The following is a 15,398-nucleotide window of genomic DNA, read 5'->3' on the forward strand; positions in this document are numbered from 1 at the left end:
TACAGATACGATGGAGATGTATGAAAACACACTTTGATGAGGTGATGTAAGCTTTTAGGTTTAAACAAAGTTTATGAAGAAACTTATAATTACAAGAATGTGAGTAGGAGCACTATAGCATTTCTGATAAGTATATGTGGATGACATATTGTTGATTGAAAATAATGTAGAATTTCTGGAAAGCATAAAGGGTTGTTTGAAAGGAGTTTTTCATAGGAAGACATGGGAAAGCTTCTTGCATATTGAGCATAAAGATCTATAGAGATAGATCAAGATGCTTAATAAGACTTTGTCAAAGCACACACCTTGGAATGATTTTGAAGGAGGTCAAAATAGATCGGTCAAAGAAGGAGTTCTTGCATGTATTGTAAGGTGTGAAGCTGAGTAAGACTCAAAGCTTGACCACAACAGAAGAAAGAGAAAGGACAAAGGTCGTCCCCTATGGATCGGCCATAGGCTCGATACTGGATGCCATGTTGTGCACCGCATCTGATGTGTGAATTGCCATAAGTCTGGCAAGGGGGTACAATAGTGATCCAGAGTGGATCACTGGACAACGGTCAAAATTATCCTTAGGTACCTAAAGAGTACTAAGGAAATTTTTCTCAGTAATGGAGGTGATAAAGAGTTCATCGTCAAGCGTTGCATTGATGCATGCTTTGACACCAATCTAGATGACTCTGAGGCGAAAACTAGATATGTATAGTGGAGAAGTCATTTAGAATAGCTCTAAGTACATCACGGTAGTAGCATCTACAGTATGACATATGGATTTGCAAAGTACACATGGGTCTGAATGTTTCAGACCCATTGACTAAGACCTCTCTCACAAGCAGAACATGATCAAACCCGAGAACTCATTGCATATGAATCACAAGGATATGTGAACTAGATTATTGACTCTAGTGCAAGTGGGAGACTATTGGGAATATGCCCTAGAGGAAATAATAAATTGTTTATTATTATATTTCCTTATTCATGATAATAATTTATTATCCATAGTAGAATTGTATTGATGGAAATTGAGATACATGTGTAGATACATGGACAACGTCGTGTCCCTGGTGAGCCTCTACTAGACTAGCTCGTAGATCAAAGATGGTTAAAGTTTGCTAACGATCAACAGGAGTTGTCATTTGATAACGGGATCACATCATTAGAAGAATGATGTGATGGATGAGACCAACTGTAAGCATAACATTTGATCATATCACTTAGTTCATTGCTACTGTTTTCCTCATGTCAAGTATATGTTCCTAAGAACATGATATCATGAAACTCCCTGACACCGGAGGAATGTCTTGTGTGTGACAAACATCAATTCTTAACTAGATGATCATAAACATATTCTACAGGTATCTCTGAGGGTGTCTGTTGGGTTGGCAACGATCAAGACTGGGATTTTTCACTTCGTATGACGGAGAGGTACCTGTGGACCCTCTAGGTAATACAACATCACATGAAGATTGCAATAAATGTGAGTAAGGATTTAGTCACATGATCTTGTATTACAGAATGACTAAAGAGACTTGTCGGTAACGAGATTGAACTAGGTATAAGATATCGACGATCGTATCTCACGCAAGTAACATATCGCTAGACAAAGGGAATTGCATATGGGATTAACTGAATCCTTGACATCGTGGTTCAACCGATGAAGATCTTCGTTGAATATGTAGGAACCAATATGGGCATCCAGGTCCAGCTATTGGGTATTGATCAGAGAGGTGTCTCGGTCATGTTTACATGGTTCTCAAACTCGTATGGCCGCACGCTTAACGTTCAGTAGCGCTAGGGTAATATTGAGATATTAATAGTGGAATTTATGAAAGTTGTTGGGAGTATCGGATGGGATCCAGGACATCACGAGGAGCTCCGGAATTGTCGAAGGTAATTATTTATATATGGGAAGTCATATTCAGGGTTCCGGAAAAGTTCAGGAATTTTACGGTAGAGTACCAGGAAGGTTCTACATGTTCTGGGGGTTCCACCATGGGGCCCAATGACGTGGAAGGGTGCACATGGACCAAGGAGTGGGACTAGAGCCCACATGGGCTGGCTGCACCATTCCCCAAGGCACATGTTGTTTAAATCTAGAGATAAGATCTTATCTCTAAATTTAAAGGGTCGAATCTAGAGATGACATGTTATCTTCATGTATAAAGGGTTTTCTCCCTTGTGGCCGGACCTAGGAGAGTTTTGTACGCCCTCCCCTACCCTCTAGCCTATATATAGATGGGGAGGTGCATGGGTCAGCGAACCCTTCAACCTTGGCCATTGGCTCTCCCAACTCCTCCCACGTGCCTCTGGTACACACTTGGCAAAGCCGTCTCAGAATTCAGCTGCCACCATGTTCATCACGTTGTTATGTTGGTTCAGGTCTCGTCTACCTATTCTCATTCTCTTGTTGGATAAAGAAAGAGGATACTCCATCGAGCTTGACATGTACTGAATTCGGAAGTGTCGCACGTGCGGTGCTTCGGTAGTATTGGATCACGATGCGAGTACAACTACGCCAACCATAATCTATAGATCACTAACGCTTTCGGTCTACAAGGGTTCGTAGACACCACACACCACTCCCTCTCATTGATAGCATTGCCATAGAATAGATGTTGGATGTTTCATAAGAAAAAAATTGTTTCTCATGCAACATTCCCCAAAAAGTCCTTCCCCGGGCACCCCCATAAAACCCAGAGTTTAGTTCCACTCACCCTTGGAAGGGTGCGACGACCGGCCTAAATAGCCACATCGGCGTGTGCCCTTAAGCTCCTCTTGTTAGTCACTCCCTGCCGCTGCCCTGTGGGGGCGCCTATTGCTCGCGAGGCCAGCCATAGGAAGGCACCCGCATACAAGCTATATCTTAGAGATGGCGTCCGCTCTACTTATCCGCTCCTCTCAACTTTGATGATGATGAAATCCGGCTCAACAATTTCAGGCTCTCCCCCATCGACTCCAGCATCCTTTGTGATCACTCTGGCCCAGGTTGTTGCTTCGCGTTCAACCACATCCGCGTGTACACAACCCAACTAAATGGTTAGCGAGGACGCTACTCAGGTCGAGAGCTAGTTTTGCTCTGAATGCCTCTGCACCCTTGAGGAATTCGATCTCTTTGAGTTATGGGGTGGATCACATATGTAAGTGAGTCGCTACCAGCTTCCATTATGATCCATGCTCCCATTGCCAGTCAAGCTACTTCGATATCGGATTCTCAGGGATACGCCTAGTTGCTAGTCAAGCCAGTTTTACCATTGCGATCTCGAAATAGGGTTAAGTCACACTCCAACGAGGTGACTAACCCTGTTAATATTACAAACTATTGTGCTAGTTGTATCATCTTTCAAATTTTTTTAAAATTTCACCAATTCATTTAGAAGATGTGTCGTATGATTAAAACACTATAATCTATATAATGGACAAAACAGACATTACACGAATGACAAAATCCAAGTACACCGGTACAATCGAATTACCCTCGATTTGTGGGTGAACATACGTCTAACTGATATACCACTTGTCTTTCTCTTCCTCTCCCCCTCCATCTCATCACATTTACCAAATTAAGTTGTATTTGGAGCTTTGCATCAGTCAGGAATGCAAGTTACTATGGCAAAAAAATTGTTGAGATCGGGCATAAATGAACCCATTGAATTTGGATATAAAAAGCACATAAAAGTTGTTTCTTTAATTATTCCAATTTATTCTAATATCTTTCAACAACCACAAGTCATAATTAGAACCAAAGAAATACTATATGAGCAAAGATAATTTAGACAATTTGAGGAGAAGACTTTATTATATATTTAACAAACGTTCTCACATAATGCTTAACATAAACTTATTTTAGCACAACCTCACAAATTACATATCTCAAAGGAAAGTTGTTGTGAGGCCAGCAACATGGAATGTAAAAGCCGACGCTTCTCCCGCTGATAAATTAGTCACTACGCTAGAAGAGGGAATGTGTAACCTGCAAGACCATTCAATTTGACACAACATATGATCAGAAAAGCACAACAATCATATAAAATGCATAACTAAAATCAAGAACCTGTGAATCCGAAGAACGAATAATACAAAAAGTGCATGTATGCAATGCCCATTATCATAATTCACTTAATATATTTCACTTACTTCCACACTTATAGCCATGTGGGAACGGCTTCTTGCAGAAATTGGCAACGTAGCCAACCTTCTCCATGCTCCATATCTTCTCTTTCTCCTTGGTGACACCTGCGCAAAGGCATGGGATGTTCGCCTTCTGCCACACGGCGCAGCACGCATCTGATGGAGCTAGCTTCGGCTCTGCTGGGAATTTCTGATACTTACCACACTCCCTGATCATGTCTTGTCGATCACCGTCGCATCCGCCAGCTGACACGACTACCGCAATAGTGAGGACAATGAAGCATAAGCACATGAGTTTCGCCATGGCTATGGCTTTTGTGTCTGTTGCACTAGAGCCTTCTCTATGCCTTTGATGTTGGAATCTTACAATGTACGATTTGTATGGCTTCTTTGTGACTGTGTGGGGTACATGACTTCCTTAGCTATGGCTTGGTTTATATAGCCTTGTTTGAGATGATGATACGGGCGTATAAATTAGTAGTATATCTTGAAGATATAGCACTTTGTTCAACAATTAATGTGTACATTAATTGCAGAACTATAGGCTAAATAATACATTAGTTATATTTCTTGAAGATACCATAGTGCATAAAACAATGAATGTGTATGTTAACTCCACACCGACACGTTATACATATAATAGTTCTGTATATGATATATCTTGAACATATGGTACTACATCAAAGAAATGAATGTGTAAACTAACTCTATATTTACATGCTATACCTTGAACATATGAAATAACATCAAGAAATGAATGTGTACATTAACTCCACATCGACACGTTATACATACAATAGTTGTATATATGATATATCTTGTAGATATGGTACTACATCAAAGAAGTGAATTTGTATATTAACTCTATATATACGGTTTGTACCTTGAAGAAAGGAAATAGCATAAAACAATGAATGTGTACATTCACTCCACATTGACAAGATATAACAATAGTTGTATATATAATGTATCTTGAAGGTATGGTTCTAATCAAAGAAATGGATTTGTACATTTACTCTATATCTACAGGATATACATTGAAGATATGAAATAACATCAAACAATGAAGGCGTACATTCACTCCACATCTGCATGTTATACATACGTTAGTTGTATATGATTTATCTTGAAGATATGGTACTGCATCAAAGAAATGAATGCATACATTAATGCACATCTATATGCTACAACATTACATTAATTACAAATATCTGGAAGATATGTTATTTAATATTTATTTGAATGTGTATATTAATTGCACATATATAGACTATAACATTACATCAAATGGCTACAATAGTATATCACAATTTGGAAATATGCACTAAATCTTATATATCTCACTACATAAGATAATGTACATGTACATTAATGGACCCATATCTCACGTAAAAAATAAGGTTGAACCGAGAGACCGAGATTTTTGAGGACCATACACTAGTAGAAAAAGGGCCTTTTGTCCCGGTTCGTAAGGGCCTTCTGTCCCGATTTCAGAACTCGGACTAAAAGGTCGTTACTAATGCCCTTGGCCTTTAGTCCCGGTTCTTACACGAACCGAGACAGATGGGCCTCCACATGGCCGGTGCGGCGAGCCCGGGCAGGGGGGCCTTTAGTCCCGGTTGGTGACACCAACCGGGACCAAAAGGCATCCACGCGTCAGCATTTCAGGTGATGGATTTTTTTGAAGGGGGGGGGGGGTTGGGGGTTTTGGGGGGTTAATTTAGGTGTTTCATATATTGTGTTAGCTAGCTAATGAATAGAGAGAAGTCTCCTCTTTTATCTCCGTGCTTGGTCGATGCTGCATACTATACGTATAGAGAGGACTAGACACGCTAGCTAGTAAGAGAATGAAGGAAACAGAACATCGTCATGAACATATGCATACAAAGAGAAGTGATATCGACCACCTCTCCTTCTCTGGGAGATTGGTCGAACAACAAGTTCTCGTATATCTATCCGACGCTATTGGCTACATATATACAATATAAGTATCTCTTACAATATAATCTCCTAATTAAAATTCAACTGATTAGGGTTCACATGGTATTCTCCGTCTTTAGCGATCACGTGGTCAAGAAAGAATGTCGCCAATTCCTCTTGAATTCCTCGCATACGATCTGCTGGTAGGAGTTCATTCCGCATCCGATATATCTAATTTGAAGAAGGGGGTCAATACATATATATGAATAAATGAAACTGAACACAAATGATGGTAATAAAATAAAATTGTGAATATTATTATTTACGCACGTCATATTGTTTGTCAGAGTAGCCCCGCTCACAGGTCACGTGGCGGATGGACTCGCAAACGTAGTATCCACAGTAATCATTCCCTGGTTCCTGCCACAACCACTTTACAAGCAATAGAGGTCAATCAGACTGATAGTTAGCAAGCATACTAAATGGTATTGATGAAACTAGCGCTTGAATCACTAGGAGATGCGTGGAACATGCTACTATAGTACTTACTTTCGGGTGTCTAAATTGCAACTTCTTCGGCAGTCCCGGAGTTTTTGTGGTGAATTTTTTCCAAACCCTGTCAGACAAAGAAAACAATTACTTGATATCAGGAAATGAACAAAGTTGCCGATATGTGCGAAAATGATCGATTTAACTTACTTCTCTAGAATTTCAGTCATGTCCGCATACTCGTTGGGATCTTTTCGTCTCGAGTCTAAGACGGTTACTAGTCCCTGCTCAAGCTTAATCTCTAGGAGAATATAGTGGAAGCTGCACACGCATGCATAACTCATCAATTACATTACTATAACCTTGACTAATAAGGGAAACCGAATATGCACAAGACAGTAACACTCACTGGAATTCGTAAGGGAAGAGTATTATAACTTTGTTTTGATTCAATACAAACCATTGTAGCAGGTTGGCCTCTGTATCTTTGGCCTGAGATTTAATCATAAATGCATCTACGAGATTTGTGTTAATGAACCCAATATCACCGATTTGTCTTTTCTTCAATTCGACGATCTTCAATCTGCATATAATATAGCGAGGATAATTAAGAATACATGCAATGAAAGAGCTGACCTATATATAGAGACTTAATGACAGAAGTAGTACTACTTACAGGCAGTAGCAAGTGATCATTAGTTTATCAAGGGCCTTTAGATTGAAAAACATGAAGAACTCCTCAAATGGAACCATCAACAGTTCAAGTCTAACGAGGTCATGCTCCTTTCTAACTCCGAGCGTCAAAATATTACTCCCCCCAGACTCCTTGCAAGTTTTCATGTACCAATCATGGAATCTTCGCATCATCGTTGTTAGAGATCTTTCATCTTTGACGAGAGGCTTCCCGTACACGTATTTGTGTTCGTCCACCTCCAATAAATCAAAATGTGCATCATCGGGAAGGTAATCTGCAGGATTGGTACCGGGCAACACGATCCCCGGATGATTAGCAATGATATCGCTAGACACCTTAAGTGGGGGGAACGATTGGTTCGCTTGTTCGCCGAGCTGGGCAACCTTTTTCCCAGCTTGTTGTTCTGCTAACCTTTAATTACTGCGAGTACTTCCCGACCGCTAAGCTTCAATAAATGACTTTGTAATAATGCGCTCATAGTTGCCTTTCGTCGGAGACTTTGGTGGTTTCTTCAGGGCAGCAAGAGTACGCTTTGCTTTTACCGGATCTATCTTCTCCTCCGGAGGTGGATGTTTTTTTGCTTTCACCCCTTCAAAGAAGTTCTTCACTTCGGCTTCCGCGATCTTCTCGTTTTCCTCCGGGCTCCTCTCGTATGGTAACTTCTCTAGAGGCTTCAGAGAAGGACCGTATTTGTATTGCCTGCCTCTGGCTGTACTGCTACACGTTGGAGCAGACGCAGTGGCTGCCACTGTCTTTCCTTTCTTACCAATCGGAGGAGAAGGACTACGCGCCGGAGGAGCCGGAGCGGCGGCGGGTCTCTTCAACCCTTGTTGACGAGGCGGAGAAGGAGGAGGCAGCTGGCTGCTCGGGCGCGCTGGCGCAGGAGGAGCGCCGTCACACGCCGGAGAAGGAGGCTGAGTGCCCTGATCACTCGCCGGAGGAGGCGGAGGAGGAGGCGGGCCCTGACTCGCCGTAGGAGGAGGAGGAGGCGGAGGCGTCTAGTTCAGAAGGTGGATGAGCACCTTCCGCCATAGGCATGGAGTCTTCAGAGAATAACCCAGCCGAATCTCCCCTTCACCCGTATGGTGGGCACGCTCAAGCTCCTCAAATCCTTCCGTTATTTGATCCACCATCATCCTAGCATATCATTTTGGAATCGGCTGGCCGTGGTAGGTTGAGCCAGGTTCATTAGGTAAAACAGAGCCAACAACCGCCTTGACTTTAAATGTCATCCATCGCGTCATAAGGTGGCAATGTTGAGACTCTGTGATAGCAACCACGGGGTAGCACGTGAAGACAGGCTCCAGCTGCTGAGTCTGCTCGATGGAAGCCACGTTGCTTCTCCGCTGAGTTGGCGGGGTAGCTTCAGGGGAAGCTTCGGCAGGTCATTTGCTGCGATCTTCTTCTCGTTCCTCCAGCCCTTGTACCCTTTCGTGCAGCGCCTGCAGTTGGCTATGCTCCGCTTTCTTCCTCCTCTCCTGGGTTTTGTAACCCCCTACGTCCGGAAACCCAGCTTTCCATGGAGGGAGCCTGGCGTGCCTCGTGTCTGTCCAGGGTGCTCAGGATTCCCGAGGGCCATTGTGAGCTCGTCATTCTCTCTATATGGAATGAACGCCCCTCCTGTGCTGCGGCGATATAGTGCTGAACCTTCCTGACGGGTATTCGCAATTGCTCTTCCGTCCAAACGCACTCCCCTGATACAGGGTCCAAGGTTCCGCCAACCCCGAAGAACCAAGTCCGGCAACGGTCTGGCCATCTCAATGTCTCTGGTTCGATCCCTTTAGCAATCAGTTCATTCTCAGCCTTGTCCCACAAAGGTCGGGCTTTGAGGTAACCACCTGACCCCGTGCAATGGTGATGCTTCTTCTTGGAAGCATTTTTCTTGTTTGTCGCTGACATCTTCTTACTCTTTTCTGATGTCTTGTGGGCCACAAATGCGAGCCATTGATCTCTGATCTTCTCAAACCGGCCGGTGAATTCTGGTGTCTCTTCTTTGTCGACAAACGTTTTCAGCTCATTCTTCCACCTCCTGAATAGTTCTGCCATCTTCTTAAGAGCATGAGATTTGATTAATTCCTCTTTAACTGGCTTCTCTAGATCCTCCTCTGGCGGTAGGGTGAAATTTTCCTTAAGCATTGTCGAAAGACCTTCTTTCTGTTTATCGGAGACATAAGACGTCGGCACCTCAGGGTCTTCCTTCTTTGGCTTTAGACATTGCTGGATACTGGTCGGGATCTTGTCCCTAACAAGAACCCCGCACTGAGCACGAAATGCATCCCTTGTCCGGATGGGTTCAATCGCTTGCCATCGCGCGTGATTGTTGTGATCTCAGACCTTTCATCCGAGCGCAACTTTTTCTTCGGGCCTCGTTTCTTTACCGAAGTTGAGGTCGATCCTGAGGGCTAGAGAAAAAAGAAGAAAGACAAGAGTTAATTAATATGTGTACATATGAAAACAATGATTGCATCAATTAACTAGTCAGCACGGGCTTAACTAATATATATATACCTGGTCGGACTCGGTTCGGTCAATGGAGCGGTCATGAACGCCCTCTTCTTCACCCGGTCCTTCCAGATCATCATGAACGCCCTCTTCTTTACCCGGTCCTTCCAGATCATCATGAACATAGCCCTCTTCTTCAACCGTTCCTGCCAGACCATCGATGTCTCTGAGAAACGACGCAATGACATCACTTCCTTGTGCGATTATCTCCCCCAACATTGCTTCTGTTGCTTCGTCTCGGGAGTGATCCATAGTTTCTGCAAATATTTACAACATGTCAATTATTATTCAAACATGGTACAGATGGATATATATTAGTGGAAAACATAGAACTAGCTAGCTAATCACAATAAGGAATCATGTTAGTGGCCTCGACGCTGCTTCTCTAGGGTTTGGGGTGGCCTAGACAACGCTTCAAGGGTTTGGGGTGGCCTCGACACAACGCTTCAAGGGTTTGGGGTGGCCTCGACGACAACGCTCTTTTAACATGGTAAATTTGGGTGGCCTCGAGAGAGTCTGTCGGGTAGGGGCACGGCGGGAGGGGGTAGGAGACCAACATCGTTTTTTCTCTAGGGTTTGGTTGTCCTCGAGAGTTTTGGTCGAGCGAGTGGGCCGAGGGGGGTGCTCCCGTGGTATAAGTTATCAGGGTCGAGAGTGCGTATATATATCGACCGCCCCTCATGTCGAAGTTATCCGGGAGGGGGTTATATCGACAACGACGTGACATACATATACATGGGAAAATAATGTTATCGGGGAGGGGGTATATCGGTACCCCCCCCCTCGTGTTGAAGTTCGATCGGGAGGGGGTATGTCGACAACGACATACCCGATAAAAAATAAGAAGACAAAAGAAGAAATAAAAAGAGGAGAACAAGAAAGGAATAGAAGAGAAGCAACCGAAGAAGAGGAAAAAAGAAGAAAAAAGGAGAAGAAGAAAAGAATAGAGGAGAAAGAAGAAAACAAATTCTTCTTTCTCCTCTATTCCTTTCTTCTTCTCCTCTTATTTTTCTTCTTTTTTCCTCTTCTTATTTATTTCTCCTCTTCTTCTCCTTTCTTCCTCTTCTTATTTTCCATTTTCTCCTCTCATTCTTTTTCTTCTTCTTCCTAATGTTCTTAGCTATATATAATACTTTTCTAAAAATGTAACTTTTGCATATATAAAACTTTTTCTTCTTCTTGCATCTTCCTTCTTTTCCTTCTTTTCCTAAATATATAAAACTTTTCTAAAAATGAAACTAACCTAAAATGTTCTAAATCAGAGAACATATATAGATAAAAGTAACCTAAAATGTACCCAAATGTACTAATAATCTAACTTTTATATGCACAAAGAACATACATACATATATACATTTTTATAAAAATGCAAAAAAAAATCATAATTTATATGAACAAAGGAGAGGATAGGTTGGGCGGCGCCGGCCTGACCAAGGAGAGGCACGGCGCCAGCGTCGGTGTAGAAGGCGGCGACGACGGCGTGGTCGGGGCAGGGGCGACGGCAGCGTGGTCGGGGCAGGGGGGACGGCGATCGACGGGGCAAAGGGTGGCGACGACATCGACAGGGCGGGTAGGGGCACGGTAGTGGCACAGCGAGGGTGCGGGGCGTGGTCGGGGGGCAGGGGCGACGACAGCGTGGTCGGGCCGGGCAACGGCGGTATGGTCGGGGGCAGCGGCGACGACGGCGGCGTGGTCGTGGGCAGGGCCGGGCAATGGCGGTGTCGTCGGAGGAATCGAAGAAACTCATGAAATTTTCACAACTGCTGGCTTATATAGCAAAGCCATTGGTACCGGTTCGTGGCACCAACCGGTACCAATGCCCCCCTTTAGTCCCGGTTAGTTCCACCAACCAGGACAAAAGGTCACTTTTTAGCAGCCCAAAGGGCGAGAAGCGGGCGACCTTTGGTCCATATTGGTGGCACCAACCGGCACTAAAGGGTGGGCATTGGTACCGGTTGGTGCCACGAACCGGTACCAAAGGCCCCTGAGTTGCCCGCGTCGCGGCCAAAGTTTAGTCCCACCTCGCTAGTTGAGACGGGCGCGCAGTGGTTTATAAGCCCCACTTCCGCACCCCTCTCGAGCTCCTCTCCACTGCAGGCTTACGGGCCTACTTACTAATGCTTTGCATGATGGGCCTTCTGAGCATACTCCGGGCCTGAATCCTGGCCCATGGATGGGTTTCTAGTCGTATTCAGGCCGTGGTGGCCCACTTGGTGGCAATTTTTTTATTTTCTCCTAGTTTTTTTTGTTTTCTTTTTTGCTTTATTTATTTTATTTCTTTTTTGCATTGGTACCGGTTGCCTGCCACACCCGTGGTGCGGTTGAATGTTTAGTCCCACCTCGCCAAGCGAAGGGCTTCCGAGCCTGTTTATAAGCTCCGCCGCGGCAGCAACGTGGAGAGGAACATCTATTTTTTAAAAAAATTCCATAATTTTTGTTTCGTTTTTTGCTTTATTTTTGTTTTGTTTATTTTTTTAGTTAGCTTATTTTGTTTTGTTTCTCCTTACAACAAAATACTTGTTTTGTTTATTTTTTTGTTTCTAATTACTTATTTATTTTATTTTATGATAATTCTTTTTGCCATTAAGACCATGAAATTGAAAAGCATTTGAAATGAACTCTCAAAAGGTTCCAAGTTGGCATGGTATCATCATTTCACCCACATAGCATGTGCGAGAAAGTTGAGAGGGTTACGGCAAAAACTGGATGCACTTCGTGTACAAAACGGACAATCTCTTTCGAAGTATCACGGTTTCATACGGAAACTCGTCTGTTACAAAGGGATTTCATTTTTTTGAACTTATTTGAAGTCCGTAGTTTTTCTATGTTTAAAATGCACCATTCAAAGCCACATCACCAATTTACAACCCTTTCTGACTTCATTTGTTATTTTTCATACATTTACTGATTATTTTGAGATATAAGACCATAAAATTGGAAAGCATTTGAAACGAACTCTCAAAAGGTTCCAAGTTCGCATGGTATCATCATTTCACCCACATAGCATGTGCGAGAAAGTTGAGAGGGTTACGGCAAAAACTGGATGCACTTCGTGTACAAAACAGACAATCTATTAAGGATGAGGGTTTCATATGGAAACTCGTCTGTTACAAAGGGATTTCATTTTTTGGAACTTATTCGAACTCCATAGTTTTTCTGTGTTCAAAATACACCATTCAAAGCCACATCATCAATTTACAACCCTTTCCGACTTCATTTCTTATTTTTCATACATTTACTAATTATTATGAGCTATAAGACCATGAAATTGAAAAGCATTTGAAATGAACTCTCAAAAGGTTCCAAGTTGGCATGGTATCATCATTGCACCCAAATAGCATGTGCAAGAAAGTTGAGAGGGTTACGGCAAAAACTGGATGCACTTCGTGTACAAAACGGACAATCTCTTTTGAAGTATTAGGGTTTCATACGGAAACTCGTCTCTTACAAAGGGATTTCATTTTTTTGACCTCATTTGAACTCGATAGTTTTTCTGTGTTCAAAATGCACCATTCAAAGCCACATCATCAATTTACAACCCTTTCTGACTTCATTTGTTATTTGTTATTTTTCATGCATTTACTGATTATTATGAGCTATAAGACCATGAAATTGAAAAGCATTTGAAATGAACTCTGAAAAGGTTCCAAGTCGGCATGGTATCATCATTTCACCCACATAGCATGTGCGAGAAAGTTGAGAGGGTTACGGCAAAAACTGGATGAACTTCGTGTACAAAACGGACAATCTATTTTGAAGTATCAGGGTTTCATACGGAAACTCGTCTATTTCAAAGGGATTTCATTTTTTTGAACTTATTTGAACTCCATAGTTTTTATGTCTTCAAAATGCACCATTCAAAGCCACATCATCAATTTACAACCCTTTCTGACTTCATTTGTTATTTTTCATGCATTTACTAATATTATGAGCTATAAGACCATGAAATTGAAAAGCATTTGAAATAAACTCTGAAAAGGCTCCAAGTTGGCATGGTATCATCATTTCACCCACATAGTATGTGCGAGAAAGTTGAGAGGGTTACGGCAAAAACTGGATGCACTTCGTGTACAAAACGGACAATCTCTTTCGAAGTATCACGGTTTCAAACGGAAACTCGTCTCTTACAAAGGGATTTCATTGTTTTGAACTTATTTGAACTCGATAGTTTTTCTGTGTTCAAAATGCACCATTCAAAGCAACATCATCAATTTATAACCCTTTCTAACTTCATTTGTTATTTTTCATGCATTTACTGATTATTTTGAGCTATAAGACCATGAAATTGAAAAGAATTTGAAATGAACTCTGAAAAGGTTCCGAGTTGGCATGGTATCATCATTTCACCCACATAGCATGTGCGAGAAAGTTGAGAGGGTTACGGCAAAAACTGTATGCACTTCGTGTACAAAATGGACAGTCTCTTTCGAAGTATCAGGGTTTCATACGGAAACTTGTCTGTTACAAAGGGATTTCATTTTTTTTGAACTTATTTGAACTCCATAGTTCTTCTGTGTTCAAAATGTACCATTCAAAGCCACATCATCAATCTACAACCCTTTCTAGCTTCATTTGTTATTTTTCATGCATTTACTAATTATTATGAGCTATAAGACCATGAAATTGAAAAGCATTTCAAATGAACTCTGAAAAGGTTCCTAGTTGGCATGGTATCATCATTTCACCCACATAGCCTGTGCGAAATTTGAGAGGGTTACGGCAAAAACTGGATGCACTTCGTGTACAAAACGGACAATCTCTTTCGAAGTATCAGGGTTTCATACGGAAACTCGTCTGTTACAAAGGGATTTCATTTTTTTGAACTTATTTGAACTCCATAGTTTTTCTATGTTCAAAATGCACCATTCAAAGCCACATCTTCAATTTACAACCCTTTCTGACTTCATTTGTTATTTTTCATGCATTTACTGATTATTTTGAGCTATAAGACCATGAAATTGAAAAGCATTTGAAATGAACTCTGAAAAGGTTCCAAGTTGGCATGGTGTCATCATTTCACCCACATAGCATGTGCGAGAAATTGAGAGGGTTACGGCAAAAACTGGATGCACTTCATGTACAAAACGGACAATCTCTTTCGAAGTATCAAGGTTTCATACGGAAACTCGTCTCTTACAAAGGGATTTCATTTTTTTGAACTTATTTGAACTCCATAGTTTTTCTGTTTTTAAAATGCACCATTCAAAGCCACATCATCAGTTTACAACCCTTTCTGACTTCATATGTTATTTTTCATGCATTTACTAATTATTATGAGCTATAAGACCATGAAATTGAAAAGCATTTGAAATGAACTCTCAAAAGGTTCCAAGTTGGCATGGTATCATCATTGCACCCAAATAGCATGTGCAAGAAAGTTGAGAGGGTTACGGCAAAAACTGGATGCACTTCGTGTACAAAACGGACAATCTCTTTTGAAGTATTAGGGTTTCATACGGAAACTCGTCTCTTACAAAGTGATTTCATTTTTTTGACCTCATTTGAACTCGATAGTTTTTCTGTGTTCAAAATGCACCATTCAAAGCCACATCATCAATTTACAACCCTTTCTGACTTCATTTGTTATTTGTTATTTTGCATGCATTTACTGATTATTATGAGCTATAAGACCATGAAATTGAAAAGCATTTGAAATGAACTCTGA

At 41.8% G+C, this 15,398-nt stretch overlaps 1 protein-coding gene across 1 annotated transcript; it reads right to left on the minus strand.

Annotated features, from left to right (window-relative positions):
* Nucleotides 1–3,768: 3,768 nt before the first annotated feature.
* Nucleotides 3,769–4,544, minus strand: LOC123406080. Its single transcript, XM_045099575.1, has 2 exons — nt 4,135–4,544; nt 3,769–3,970 (listed from the first exon to the last, which is right to left on the minus strand). The coding sequence occupies exons 1-2, from the start codon at nt 4,430–4,432 to the stop codon at nt 3,945–3,947; spliced, it is 324 nt and encodes a 107-aa protein (XP_044955510.1). The 5' UTR covers nt 4,433–4,544; the 3' UTR covers nt 3,769–3,944.
* Nucleotides 4,545–15,398: the final 10,854 nt, after the last annotated feature.

This window comes from Hordeum vulgare, chromosome 1H (assembly GCF_904849725.1).
Source record: "Hordeum vulgare subsp. vulgare chromosome 1H, MorexV3_pseudomolecules_assembly, whole genome shotgun sequence".
Lineage (NCBI taxonomy): Eukaryota > Viridiplantae > Streptophyta > Magnoliopsida > Poales > Poaceae > Hordeum > Hordeum vulgare.

What these genes read in the sequence shown, in the direction of transcription:
- LOC123406080 (XM_045099575.1), bottom strand. Translation starts at nt 4,432, where the DNA reads ATGGCGAAACTCATGTGCTTATGCTTCATTGTCCTCACTATTGCGGTA. An exon ending in ACATGGCTATAAGTGTGGAA is followed by an intron (nt 3,971 to 4,134) that starts GTAAGTGAAATA and finishes ATGGTCTTGCAG; the next exon opens with GTTACACATTCCCTCTTCTA.